This window comes from Aspergillus flavus, chromosome 2 (genome assembly GCF_009017415.1).
Source record: "Aspergillus flavus chromosome 2, complete sequence".
In the NCBI taxonomy this organism is placed as follows: Eukaryota; Fungi; Ascomycota; class Eurotiomycetes; order Eurotiales; family Aspergillaceae; genus Aspergillus; species Aspergillus flavus.
The window spans coordinates 6,111,021-6,124,316 of record NC_092409.1 but is presented as its reverse complement, the minus strand read 5'-3'; the positions used below and the strand labels follow the sequence as shown (position 1 = coordinate 6,124,316).

Below are 13,296 nucleotides of genomic sequence, written 5' to 3'. Positions count from 1 at the left end.
ATAGAGACGAACCTGAATAGATAGAAAACACTATGGGCCTGTCCTACACAGAAGCAATACGACTGGTCGAGGCCGAGGCATATCGCAAACGAAATGTCTTTTTGTCTCGAGCCGAAACGTGCTCGATATATGCCGCAGGAGGTCGCATTGCTCGACACACCATTTACAGTCCAATCTCGACACCAAGGTTCGACACGTCTGCCATGGATGGCTACGCATTGAGCTCCGCTGCGACGGAGGATGCGACCGTGGAATACCCCAGAACGTTCGAAGTCAAGGGCATCACGGCCGCCGGAGATGAACCTTTCACGGAGGTCAAGCATGATGGGGCTATTCCGCCTTGTGTGGAGATCATGACAGGAGCTCCATTTCCCAAGACTGTCGAGCAGGAAGACTTCGACTGTTGTGTTCGCTATGAGGATGTAATAGTCGAAGAGCGATCGGGGCGTCGCTTCGTTACAGTGACCAAGCCTGCCAAGCCGAAGCAAAATCGACGGCTGGCCGCGACAGACTTCCAAACAGACAATGCGATTGTCAAAGAGGGAGAGCTGATCCATCCGAACCAGGTAATGGCGATGGCATCGGTCGGTATCACGGAGCTTTCTGTGCTGCTCAAACTGAGGATAGCGGTCTTCTCGACCGGATCTGAACTATTACTTGCAAAAGAAGAATCTACTAAGCTTCATCGGATTAGCGACAGCAATGGCCCGTATCTGACGGCAACGCTGGAAGACTGGGGCGCTATCGTCGACTTTTTGGGGGTTATCCCCGATCAGCCTGAAGACCTGGAACAGGCCCTTTTGCGCGGTCTTCACGGATCCAGGTATGACTTGATCATCAGCTCTGGCGCTGTCTCGGCCGGTCGCTACGATTTGATCCCCGCAGTGCTTGAGCGCTTACGGGCACGAACGGTTTTTCACAAGGTAGAAATGAAGCCCGGGCATCCGGTGCTTTTCTCCATGCTTCCTCGACTCCAAACTGCTCCGGATAGCGAGGTGGCCTTTTTCGGCTTGCCGGGAAATCCAGTCGCCAGCGCCGCTTGTCTTCGTTTTATAGTAGTGCCTTACTTGAATACCATCCGACTGCAACCGCAAGAGAAGCCATATAAAGCCCGTATCATGACTATGAACGACAAACTTGGTAGTCACCATGATATACCACTCGGGTCCGGTAAGCCAGTCACAACTGTGCCGATGGAGAAAGACGTGTTTCGACCAGGGACACTTTGCGGCTCCACAGACCAAGATCTCATGGTCCAACTCATATCGGATCATAGCCCTGGCAAGATCAAACCATTCCTCGAGGCCAACTGCTGGATCCGGATCGCACATGGTGTTTCCGAGGTCAGAGAAGGCGACTTAGTTGGCATTTACCCGACGCGTTGAGACCTGGCATATCATCTCCTGCGATAACATATATCCTAGCGGCAATGCGTCACATTCCACTGTCGAGGCCGTCTTTCAATTTCAACACCATATCTAAGTCGGCCGGTGTATTCATATTAAACAAGCACCTATCATCCCGCGGTCGGATCGTCTTCCCAGAGCACTGACGAACGACCGACTTTGGCCCACAATCCCCTTTCCGGACATTCTGATCAAGCACATGCATAGCTTCAGGACTCCAAATTCCCAAGAGAGGCTCGCAGAATCCATCCGCATTTTGGAAACAAGTAACGGGACCAGCCATCTCTTGCTGAAGGTGATGCAGGTCGGACACGGACAAAAACGGGTAATCGCAGGCGACAACCAGCCACGTAGCCTGCGGATCGAAGCGATGAGCGGCTAGGAGGCCGCCTGCTGGGCCCATATCATTCTCTGTGTCGAGAGTATCACCGTTAGGGCGGTCATAGATTACTTGTACCAGTGTAGATGAGCCATCGATTTCTATGGAGAGCATGTCTGGGGACACTTCCGTCACTCGTGGGTCATTCTGTATATCTGGCAGACAATCTCGACTGCGTAATGATAGATAGACTATAGGTGACTGGGGGCAGGCGAGCTGCAAGGTGCGCAATAGGTGCATGTAGATAGGTATATCATGTACTAAGGGTAGCAATTCCTTTCGTCTGCCCATTCGCGAGGACCGGCCACCGGCCAGCAGGAGGGGTTGAAGTGTGCTCATTTAGATGACAGTACCTCTATATCGTTGATTGACAGTGTACTTAATGGGCTTGCCAATATGATGTACCAAATCTCAGCAGAAATACGAAGAGTTACACCTCTTTTGAAGGAATGCTGGCGTCAGACTGACGAAATGGTCCAGCTCTTCACCGTTCGCTTGGCAGATGTGGTCCGGCAAGTTCCGACCCAATGCAAGTGGTTACAGTGAAGTATTCTAGAAGGCTTCTTTAAACTAAATGTGAGGATTGAAACGTCAAGACCGTAAGCATAACGTTTCAGCACAGTTTCAGGGCGTCGGGAATGCGGATGGAGCTTTCCGCAACTTGAATCAATCTCAAAGACCTTTGTCCTAGGGTTGAGTACGGTAGATAATTGCTCTCTTGTAGCGGAATGGGTAGTTTAAATCAGGAGATGTGTGAGACTAGAAGCTTTTACACTTAAGTAGGGCGTTGGGCAAACTTAGGGTTGGCTTTAACACGGGTTCTCACTGCTAACCGGTTGCCCGTGGCGCTCCACGGAGTAAACCACAATCTACAGAGTAGATGTACGTAAAAGGTGAACACCCCGTCTATAGAAACGATCGAAGCTTCAAAGACATCTTTTCGTCAGAAGGGTTTAGTGCACTACGAGGAACAAAGGTCACTCCAAACCCAGCCACCAACCACAGCAAGGCAATTTGGAGTTTCTATTCAGAGACAAGGCAACGCAACATACATCTGAGCAACGACAATACTATCATCAAATGTGATACTAAATTTAACGTGCGGTCGCGATGCTGGCGGCGCTGGAATGGGATAGAATCGAACACAATACCTCCGACAATGCTCCGAACGTATTCCGATCCACCAAAGATTGCCACATTTGCCACAGATCGATTGGATTGGTTTGATACTATAGTAACAGAATAATACCAGTTTCGCCGGTAAAGATTTCTACCAGATTGCTGCCATTGTCTAAATTTAGATGCGAAGCTTTATTAGATGGTGTGCTACTAACAATCGACCCGTCTTCCAAAACAGGAAGATAACATAAATCTGTTGAATATGTAGGTGCAACGCAATTGTGTGGTATCAAGTCAATCGTTGGGTTCATTATAGATTCGTCAGATAAAAAAAAAAAAGATGGTCTATATCTATAATGCTTGACGCTAATAAAGGCAGAAAGTTGAGAATTGGCAACCGACCCAGTCCCAACGCCGGATGAACTCCAAAGAATGAATAACGAAGCAATGCAAAGGTCGAAACCAGGTAATAGAGCTGTGGTATCATATGGCTGAAATAATTTCCCGCAAGAGTCCCTGTATATTTGCCACATTAGCTCTCTTCAATATAGAGCGACTCCATATACCTCGGGGGTCTAGACTCACCTCGGCAGTCAAAACATAGCAATCAATGTCGTAGATCTCATCTCCGCAGATGCTTAATCGCGACCCCATTTCATCGCTTCAGCGGGCGCCTGGCCGGTGGTTTTGTTGTACCGGCTTGCAAGTTGTTCGCACACGCCCCAGACGCGTCTGCGGTTGGCAACGCCCATGAGGTTCAAATCGTCCATGCCGTACCGTGGAGTGGTCATTTTGTTCAGCCACAGGTAAAGTGATTTGTAGTTGACGTCCTTTTGATTCTGGAGCGTCTGGAATTCCCAGAGCCACGGCATGTCCCACTGCATAAAACGCTTCCAGAACGAGTTATCCTGGGTGATCATTTGAACACTGAGAGAAGCTTGAGCAAGAGCTTTCAGCGAATCTCCGGGCAAAAACATGCAAATCTGCTGTGCGATCTCGAGAGGTAGTTGGCCAAATGGATCGGTGGGGCGTCGTTCCCGGAGCTCAATCTCTAGCGAAGGGCGCTTAAATTTACTATCCGTGCTCAGGTTTTGGAAAAGCTCGTCGACCATGGGGGTATCTGTTGGGTTCTTGGCACAGTACTGTTGATGGCAGAAATGGCAATACGTTAGGGGCATTGCAGTCTAATCTCTGGTGTGATCACGCTTACCTCTGCACCAGGAATGCATTCCCAGTAACGGCCCTGTGACCGTGAAATATCGTTTCCGTAGCTCAGATGCAACGAGGAATGGTTGGTCAAAGCGGACATGACACCGTAAAGAGCGTTGAGGTTGACACGGCTGATCTCGGTGGAACCCGTGAGGACTCGGGTCAAGATTTCGAAACAGCTCCAATGGAATGGGAGGACTGGGCCGGCTGCGTCTTCGGTTCCCTCGTCATAACTGCAAAAGAGTTAGCGATGAGGTGTTTATTTTTCTCCCTTCGAGGGAGAGGGATCGGAGAGGTCAAAACCGACCACATGAAGGTTTTCCGGGACGACGGCTGATATTGATCTTAAGATAAAATTAGCCACGCTTATGCAATTCGGCAGCCTCGTGTAACGCATACCATTGCCGGGTTTCACCACTAGTTCTCCCTGTCAAAGTGGCGTGTAAGCTTCTCGAACTGTGGCTTGCTTCAAAGTATATTCGGGGGTCGCCTACAATATCCGCATAATATCCCGGACCAGCAATAAACGCTCTGCAACCGTGTTAGACCGCAATTGGCTCGCCGGAAACGTATCCAAGAACGTACTTGTTCGTCTTCGAAGTACCGGAGGGAGGATTCGATCCCAGGCAGTATGCCTTGTAGAGCCAGGAGATGTTATCGGTGTCGACTAAACGAGGGTCGTAGCTGCGCACGGGGGCATCATTTTCTTCGGTAGAAATTTGGCTGATGTCCTGGCCGGCCTCGAGCGCCCGACATCTCTTCTCAATCCACCGTCTTCGTCGTTCGATCGCGGTTTCCGACGGGGACTCGATGTGCATGCCGGTGAAGCTAACACCGCAGATTGCGCAGTAACAATCGTACGCCATGGTGAAGGGAGAGGTGAATCGGACGTTTGGGAATCGGACGTGAGACGGAGAGGCGTTTGAATAGATAAAAGAGAAAGAAGGGAAAAGTTCTGTGCCTGGATTCCAGAATAAATGGTTCAGGGGGTCCACAGTGGAGAAGAGGATGGGGCAATAAATAGACAACCATGATAGGAGAATGCCAGAAAACTCTTAGCGATGATCATCCTGACCGCCATCTCCTCGAAAGTTGCCAGGTCATCCCCCTCTTCAATGCAAAATAGCGTTGAGAGCGGGTCTGGGCGATTGTTCTGGTTGAATGTCGCGATTTCTTTTACATTTCACTATCCTAATTTGTATTGTAGCTCTAAAAACCCTCCCTCACCGCCCGGAGATCGTGTCCCATGGCTCCCCGACTCACCAAACTCACGATGCTAATAACGGGGGCTTATTAATAATTTAATTCGCCAGGGGTAGCTCCCTTTTTCTTTTTGAGAGCTTTCTGCCAAAATTTAGATCGATTATTAAAGTTTTCCGACTCAATTACTCGAGATATCCAGTTTGATGCAACAGAACTAAAATCCGGGGTTCTCCATTATAGGGTTAATGTGACCGCCTCGGACAATTGACACGTCTACACTTGCAAGCGAAGATTGGGTGATGTTCTCAAACCACACCATTCTCAATCACTGCGTCGCTGCCCAGAGTGGAACAAGTGTCAGCAATTCTTTTGTTGCCAGCAACTTTCGAGGGTCATCTGACCCAATCCTGGTTCCAGACCTCCCGTGTTGAGAAATCCATATGCTTCGAGGGCGCACGCCATCTATCCCGCTAACAACTTTAGCGCGACGGCGATGCGCCACTAGTTGTTTGCTGGAGCTTCTGGAAGACACTCATGACCTCGGATGGTGAGCTGAGCTGATACTGCGCGGGTAGATTTGGCTGAGTTTTCGCTTTTTCAGTGGCAAATCGCGGCTGCCAAACAAATTATAGCTGGAGTGCCGACCTACCGTGGCCGCATTGATCGGCCACCCAGATAATCCACTTACAGCTCTGAATCTACCAACAGCCTCCCTTATCGTATCCGCTTTTCCCACAATCGGGGCTGGGCGGAGTTGTGCCGCGGCAACGAGTGCGTCTTTCCTCCTCTGTATGGCGGAGCGGAAACTTTTTTCGCTGCCCCACGGATAGAACATTGACTCCCCGGATATGGCGACGGTACTTTTGTACTTCGTATACAATTTTGGTTCCTGGTAGTAAATGTTGCTTATCAACGCCACTCGGAAGTCCGGCACGATGGTTGGTTGTGCCTATTCCAGTAGGTCTAATAATACTTTATTTGCCTTGCGGCGCCCTTACCCAATGCATCATGTCGAGGTACGACGCGTACGGTGTCTGCAAGTTACTGAAATAGGAATCAGTCCCGATTATACAGAAACCTAGTTACTGGCAAGTCTTGGGCGGCTATTTTGCGCGTGTAATTCCTATTTATCATCCCATCAAGTTGCCAATCAAGCTTATCTGTTCGGTCCAGCACCCTGATTCCTCAGTATGTTTTATCCTGTGAGAGACAAGGGATGTGCTTTAATCGACACTTCACATAGCTGACGCATTCAGTCGTCCACGAGGACATATCTATGGCCGTGAACAGGTCGGAGGGTCTAGGGTTACATGTGGGACACAAGGCCGCATGCAGCTGCCATTTTCATTTCCAGCATTGCAACATACTTATGCTATAGAGATTACTCATCTTTTGGTTACTCGGGCTTGTAACTCAGTGGTAGAGTGCTCGCTTCGCATGCGAGAAGTCGGGGGTTCAATTCCCCTCAAGTCCATTTATCATTTTTTTTTCCCGCTCTCTCACCCTCGCCTTTCTCTTTGTTATTGTTTCCCTATCACAAGGGACATAAAGTATGTTCTTTTCATGCTTTCCCTTTATGCATTTGTTCATTATATTCTCCGGATCGCCGATGATTCATTCTTCTAGCTCGCGACGGTTGGTCAGTCCCAGCTGCACCGCGGTGAATACATCACAAGTCCATTCCTGTTCCATAACTGCGATAGCAAATCCTCATAAATAAAACATAGTATCGTATGTGTAGAAAGTTGTAGTCAGTCAACTGCGATTCAATGTTTATGTTCACTTGAAGTGAAAGTGTACACATATCGTGCTACAATCCGAGCGGATATATATATACAACACAGGTAGAACCCCAAGCACCCGATATTCCACTTAATAGTAGGAATCTAAAGAGATTCAACCTCATTGAGTTCACAATCAACATACAAAAATGGTTTCTTTATAGGCTTCAGTCACAAAATAATAATTCATTATCCCCTGTCTACATAACCTTCCTGTAGAGGCATTCGCGTTAAGACGGTATTTACACACCCTCGACTCGGTGCATGAAAATCTATTGCGAAGTTCTCCAAATATCCCATGAGCTATCTTAATTTACAGATCTTCCCAGTATATGCATGAGCATGGCTCGTTGATTTATCATAGCAGATCCAAAGAATAATTGCAACAATGGAAAATGCTCTATATATATTGCAGGAGGCCATACCCCCTGGTCCTTGGAACCCATGTACCTGATCCGAATTAAATCGGTCACGTAAACAAGGAAAGGAACACAAAAAAGAGAAAGATATAGAAAAGCCATCAGAAGGCTTAACTAGATCACAAAATTGAGAGCCTCCTGCAAAATTGTCAGCTTCGAGCGGTGCATTTGTGCTACGCTGAAAGTGCTTAGAAGCATAAATCAATGTACCTACTGCACAGCGGATGCCCGCCTGTTCGGATGTATCTTGAAAACACACGAGTATAACCGGCCTATAGCTCATTCAAAGGGCTCCCTGTGACATCCTTGGTTTACTTTCGAACTCCACATATTATACAGGTTTCCTACCGTCTCTACTGTCTATATTGTTCATACTATGAACACGAAATGAACACATCATTGTTGCCCTATGTTAACCAAATTTTAATAGACTCTAGCCAATATCTCGACTCCAAGAGGGGTGCCAAGTGTCGCGCTTGCCTTCTACACTAGGAAAGTTGTTTAAGACAGATAATATAAATTTAGACAGACAGATGAGTCCTTTAGTCTCAGCAAAGAGAGGCATCTTACCCACGGTAACTGTAGAGCCCCCTGATAGCCCACGGATGAACCTGATCCGGGAGGTAGAGCAGATTACCTTAAGCTAGGGGGAAGAATTACCTCTCAGGCTTCTCATAGTTCCACCGCACCTCCATCGTGTCGATCTGGTGAAGGACTGATCTAGCTGAACTCTATTGATGCCATATATTTCTTATTGTAGTAGTGGATCGGAGAAGCTAAAATAAAAAACGGTCTCATTATTAAGCCCTGTGTGAAAGTTGATTGGCCTTGTAGACCCCGACATATAGCCACTAAGAGAATGCTCTCATGATGGATGGATATGTCGGCCAGTTGCACCCGTTCTTTTCAGGTGAGGTACAAAAGGTGGGACGAATGATTACCGCGTCGATCTGGAACTGATCGCTGGAGGGAATGCTTGGATACAATGTAGCAGAGCCCATAAATTGGAAGGATCTATTTTAGGATAATCGCCGAAGTACGTCCGAACCTGCAGGCGATGTCTAGCATGGTTAGAAGAATGCGAAGTTGGGCGGACCGGGTTGACCGATGTGCATGGAGGCATTTTCCAGCGCCTCGCAAATCTTAAGACATGCAGTTCTGGGCAATAGTTCTGCAGTGTATCGATCCTACAATCATGCATAGTCGGTTGAAATCGTCAGATTGTTCCCGAGGGTCCGTTTCTTCTAGAAATGTGGTTATAGTTACTGCGCCACAGCCGGATCTCGCCCCGTATCCAAATTAACGGTTTCTGAAAATGGGGTTGGATCTGCACCCATTATCGAATTTTGTCTCGAATCATTGTACCCCTGTCTTAGTCTGTAGAAAGCCTGCCCACTGGTATTGTTTTGCCCAGAGAATCATAGCTTTTTCACTAGTCAAGAGGACGTAATGGAGTAAACCTCATCATCATGACAACAGTCGCGGTGACCCGTCCTCCCATCTCGCTGGCGGGGGATTTTCAGTGGCGTGAGGAGACAACAAGGATGTTGATCGAAGATTGACGCTCCATCTACTATGTTTAGGGCATTGCTCCGGATCAACTCCAGTCTAAGGAGCCAATGACGGACACTAGAATGAGACAATGTCTGTAGTGTGGAGCAGCGGTTGTTTTTCTACCCGTTTAGAATCTCATCTCTGCGAAACAACTGTCTCTCCTAAAATTAATGATTAAATTAACGACTCCTATTCCCTGATTGGCTGCTCCCTCGATTCCGAGGGCTACCAAGCGTGGCAAAGGAGGGCACAGCGCCCCACGTGATGGTCAAGACCCCAATTATATCGCTGACCTTGGGCCGAAATGAAACTAAATCAACGGACTGCGGGAGTGGACCGGCTAATTATAGTTCTAGGTAGCCTACTCTGCAGGATGACAACATGGCACCAGTCGAACCGCGGCATTCTCCCGTTGTTCCTAAGATTTCGATCTTGAGAGCTGACAGTTAGCGGTTAATAGTTGACATCAATGTCTTGGAAGAGACTCCATCGACTTGATTAGGTTGTCATTGCCAACATATAAAGCTGTTCTCACTCCCCTTCTCTCTGCTATCATTCCACTCATCAGTCAATCAATCAATCCATCAATCCAATCGTTTAAAACACCTTCGTTTTCTCCAAAACCACTCGTTTACCATCAAACTTTCAAAATGCAGTTCAAGAACCTTGCTCTCGCTGCCTCCATCGTTGCTACTGCCGCCGCTGCCCCGGCCGCTGACAGCACCTCCGCTCCTGCTGCGACCCCGTCTTCCACCCCTGCCACTGATGCCCCTCACTTCTTCGGCGTCATCGCCATTCACTCCGGTAGCGGTGTCCAGAACGCTGGCTTCAGCGCCGCCAAGGGTAGCCTGATCGCTGGCCTTCAGAACAAGAGCAACAGCTGCCAGGAGACCAGTTTCTATATCAACGACGGTGTTCTCAACATCTACGATGACACCGCTCGTCCCCAGGAGATCTACGTTGACCGCTCCGGCATGGGTACGTGATGCCTTCCACCCATACCCCAAGAATGTGCACCACAAGCTGACAATATCACAGGCCAGGGCAAGATTGGCTACACCGTCGGTGTCGAGCCCGCTCCCAAGAACGCCGAGCGCAAAGGCTGGGCCATCAAGGATGGCCACCTCGAGTTCGACGGATCCAGCCTCATCGCCTGCCCCGGTGCCGACGGCTACAGCATCTGGGCCTCCTCTGGTGTCGCTAACCCGGGTGGCAACAAGGATTGCATTGGCATTGCTGCTCACGTCGTTGGGACCAAGGAGCCCAAGCCTTGCTGGGCCAACTAAGTTTGTGCTTTAGTGTTTCGTTCTTTGGCGCAGAGACTTGTATAAAGGCTCGATGTCTCTTTGTGCGTCTTCATTGTATTAAGCGATTTGTGAATAACTTTTGTGCAAATACTTCTTTAATATGAAACACTCCTTACATGGAGAAAATATACTCTCTTTGTAAAGAATAACTCACTTTTTGTTTTCAATCCAATTTGCGGTCGATCACTTTCTAATTGACATGTCACGGTTCTCGGGCTGAGGCGCGGGTTCATGGCTAAACACTTATAGTCACCTCGAAGTATGACCTAGATTGATTGAATCCTAGATGGACCCAGAGCTAGAGCTTGCTGTTAACCATCCAAGCAAAAGGTTGTTCTTTAAGCTTCACTGTAGCGGGTTTGTGGACGTCAACCCGGTTCTACGGACTGGTGCATCTGCCAAACCTGACGTTGCATCAGCAGATTGGTACCAGATTGAATAACTAAACCTAGGACATGGGGAAACATTTCATTGACTACAATTGTCTTCTAACATGGCATGCTTCACCAATTAGTGGACCAACTCCGATGTCATTACGTCAAGACCAATTTTAGCTTTCGGCGCAAGTGGATATGGTTCAGTCGTCGACGGTTGCGGCCGCGGGACCGGACGGATAAACCGGTAGATAACTCTAATTGACGTCTAGAATATGACAAGACTTCTGTATGCGTGTGGTTATGTCTTTGTTGTTGTGGCACTGTAATATCAATACCAGTTTCCATTGTGTTGGGCTTTCCGGATAAGGATTTATCCCTCTTTTCCAACCCCTGCTCTCTGTCTATATAGTATTGAGCATTAAAGGGAATTAATTGCATGCTGATGTTTTGCGTGTTGTAGGTCTTGATCGTGACTTCATCATGTCTATGTTCGCTTCACTAACATTCGAAGTGAAGGGCGTGCATACTATTACTAGACGTACGATGGGTCAACCTAGAAAATAGACATAGAGTTTGTGACGCCCAAAAACGTGGTGCTCTTTCCGAAGCATTAGGTTGCTCAGCCTCCGGTAAACGTTTTATCCCGGCGCTAGAAAAGCTGTAGATAGTTCTGGTTGACATGAGATAGTGTATATTACAATCGTAGATATCATGACTCTATTAGAAATGTATGATAGTAAAGAGCGGCTCCTATAGCTATTGGACTACAGCTTTACTATAAAGTTCAATCTGTTTCGGAAAGCTCGGACTTCAATAATTGGTTTGATGAGTTTAATATGAATGTCGTCCGCATGCAGTTACATGACCTACCGGTACAAGCCATCCTGTTTTTCATCCATGGAACTATGGTTGTGATATCGTCTTCATGATACAATTGACTCTGAATCTATGAACTTAGAACGACAAAAAAGCTATATATATGACAATGCTCACAATCTCGCATAGACACTGGCTAGTGATTCAAGTACAACAAGTTTCAGCGCAGTTAGATCATTCAACCTCAAACCGCAAAACCAAGCAACCAATAAGCGTTACCAACAATCATCCAATATGAAGATCACAACCACCATTGGCCTTCTCTTCACTCTTCTCACCACCTCTACTTCCGCCACTCCTTTCTATTATGGCTGGTCAGACAGCGTGACCCTCCAACTTTCCAATGACTGGTCGGGCAGACATGCCGAAGCCTCCGTTGCAACCGATGGCAGACCACATGCAATCGAAGAGCTCTTCGACAACTCAGATCTTGAACAAGACGGCAAGATCTTTGCAACAAGCGCCCAGCTCACCAAGTTTCACCATAATACCATCTGTCGCGTCCTTCAGAACCAACCTCGGGTCGAAGTCACATTGGACGACGAGAATACTTGGTCGTTCCTGGATCGCGGTGCCTGGGTGGATGTACACCGTGGTGTGGTGATTTGTTTTGAAAAATAGACTCGCTCCTGTTTGGTATCTACATACTGCAGGGGTAGTTGATAAGAGGGCCACATGTTAATCTAGGAGAGGGTACCTATCGTGTAGCTGTTTCTCTGTCAGAAGCAGTTGTTTGGCATGCACACGAAGATGGGTTATCTGACATGTTTGTTCATTTAAAACTTTTGGTTCTTTTGTATTGTGGATAATCTCCATGGGTCTAGGATAACAACCAAGGATAACATTACCCTGAAACCTGTGAATAAATAGTCGGATAATGAAAAACATTGATCGCTAATTCTTAGGAAACCATATGAAGATGGAAAAATTGAATTTGTCTCATTACGCTTGTAGATAACAAACTAACGACTATCAAAATGGCCGATTAGAAAGGGAGATTCCAATGGTCTACACAAGTACATGAAATAAGCACAGATGCATAGAGTAACAATTTGACAGTATAGCTCGTGACTAAAGATGGTTCAAAATCGCCACGCTTCTATACACATAGAAGGGAATCGGTGTCTTAAACTGCTCTATGCATTGTAGGAATGTTCCCAATTCAATGTCCATTGCAGTCCTGCCCTTTGCTGATCTGATCAAACCACTTGCGATCTGTATGCTTGCCACTCCACGGCCAATTAATCACCTCTTGCATAATGGGATCTTCAGGAGATCCAAAACCAGTTAAGATCATCCCTTTCCCCGCACCGGCTATGAAGGGTGCTTCCAGGAGGCCATACATTCCAACTTGAGAGTTTATGCTGACCTTCGTCAGTCTGAGTAGTAATGATACATGCGCAACCTCTGGGAGTAGTTCGTTGCTACCATGTGCGCATGCTGGAACTCCGTGATAGAGCCTACATAGTATGGCTGGTCGATCTCGTCGTACGGTAGAAGACAGCGGCTCACTGGTAAAAGAATTTTCCATCGATATGCAATAGCGCTTTTGGATCATCCGTTTCTCTGACCCTGCAATTAACGCCGTTGCTTTGTGGGATGGTTCGACATTGGACAGTTATGTCTCCACCAATCAATCATCGCAAACCCTGTCAGGTGCGATCGA

The 13,296-nt window shown here is 47.5% G+C and overlaps 5 protein-coding genes and 1 non-coding gene across 6 annotated transcripts; 4 read left to right on the top strand and 2 right to left on the bottom strand.

Annotated features, from left to right (window-relative positions):
• Positions 1–32: 32 nt before the first annotated feature.
• On the top strand, positions 33–1,385 carry F9C07_1733 (putative molybdenum cofactor biosynthesis protein; the record flags this gene model as incomplete). The annotated part of the gene is made up of 1 exon (XM_041285094.1): positions 33–1,385. One exon carries the CDS (start codon positions 33–35, stop codon positions 1,383–1,385), a length of 1,353 nt encoding a protein of 450 aa, XP_041143802.1.
• A 49-nt stretch (positions 1,386–1,434) lies between these two features.
• F9C07_2226831 (MobA-like NTP transferase domain-containing protein) lies at positions 1,435–2,124 on the bottom strand (the record flags this gene model as incomplete). Its single annotated transcript, XM_041285091.2, has 1 exon — positions 1,435–2,124. One exon carries the CDS (start codon positions 2,122–2,124, stop codon positions 1,435–1,437), a length of 690 nt encoding a protein of 229 aa, XP_041143801.2.
• Positions 2,125–3,278: 1,154 nt separating this feature from the next.
• On the bottom strand, positions 3,279–5,076 carry F9C07_1355702 (F-box domain protein). The gene is made up of 7 exons (XM_041290465.2): positions 4,699–5,076; positions 4,608–4,644; positions 4,513–4,540; positions 4,421–4,457; positions 4,115–4,346; positions 3,490–4,046; positions 3,279–3,420 (listed from the first exon to the last, which is right to left on the bottom strand). The coding sequence occupies exons 1-6, from the start codon at positions 4,977–4,979 to the stop codon at positions 3,543–3,545; spliced, it is 1,119 nt and encodes a 372-aa protein (XP_041143800.1). The 5' UTR covers positions 4,980–5,076; the 3' UTR covers positions 3,279–3,420; positions 3,490–3,542.
• A 1,642-nt stretch (positions 5,077–6,718) lies between these two features.
• Positions 6,719–6,790, top strand: F9C07_t14. The gene has a single exon. It is a non-coding gene; the product is annotated as a tRNA-Ala (tRNA).
• A 2,930-nt stretch (positions 6,791–9,720) lies between these two features.
• Positions 9,721–10,356, top strand: F9C07_1736 (uncharacterized protein; the record flags this gene model as incomplete). The annotated part of the gene is made up of 2 exons (XM_041290474.1): positions 9,721–10,048; positions 10,109–10,356. 2 exons carry the CDS (start codon positions 9,721–9,723, stop codon positions 10,354–10,356), a joined length of 576 nt encoding a protein of 191 aa, XP_041143799.1.
• Positions 10,357–11,770: 1,414 nt separating this feature from the next.
• Positions 11,771–12,600, top strand: F9C07_2278447 (uncharacterized protein). Its single transcript, XM_041285093.2, has one exon. The coding sequence runs from the start codon at positions 11,865–11,867 to the stop codon at positions 12,249–12,251; it is 387 nt and encodes a 128-aa protein (XP_041143798.1). The 5' UTR covers positions 11,771–11,864; the 3' UTR covers positions 12,252–12,600.
• The last annotated feature ends 696 nt before the right edge of the window (positions 12,601–13,296 follow it).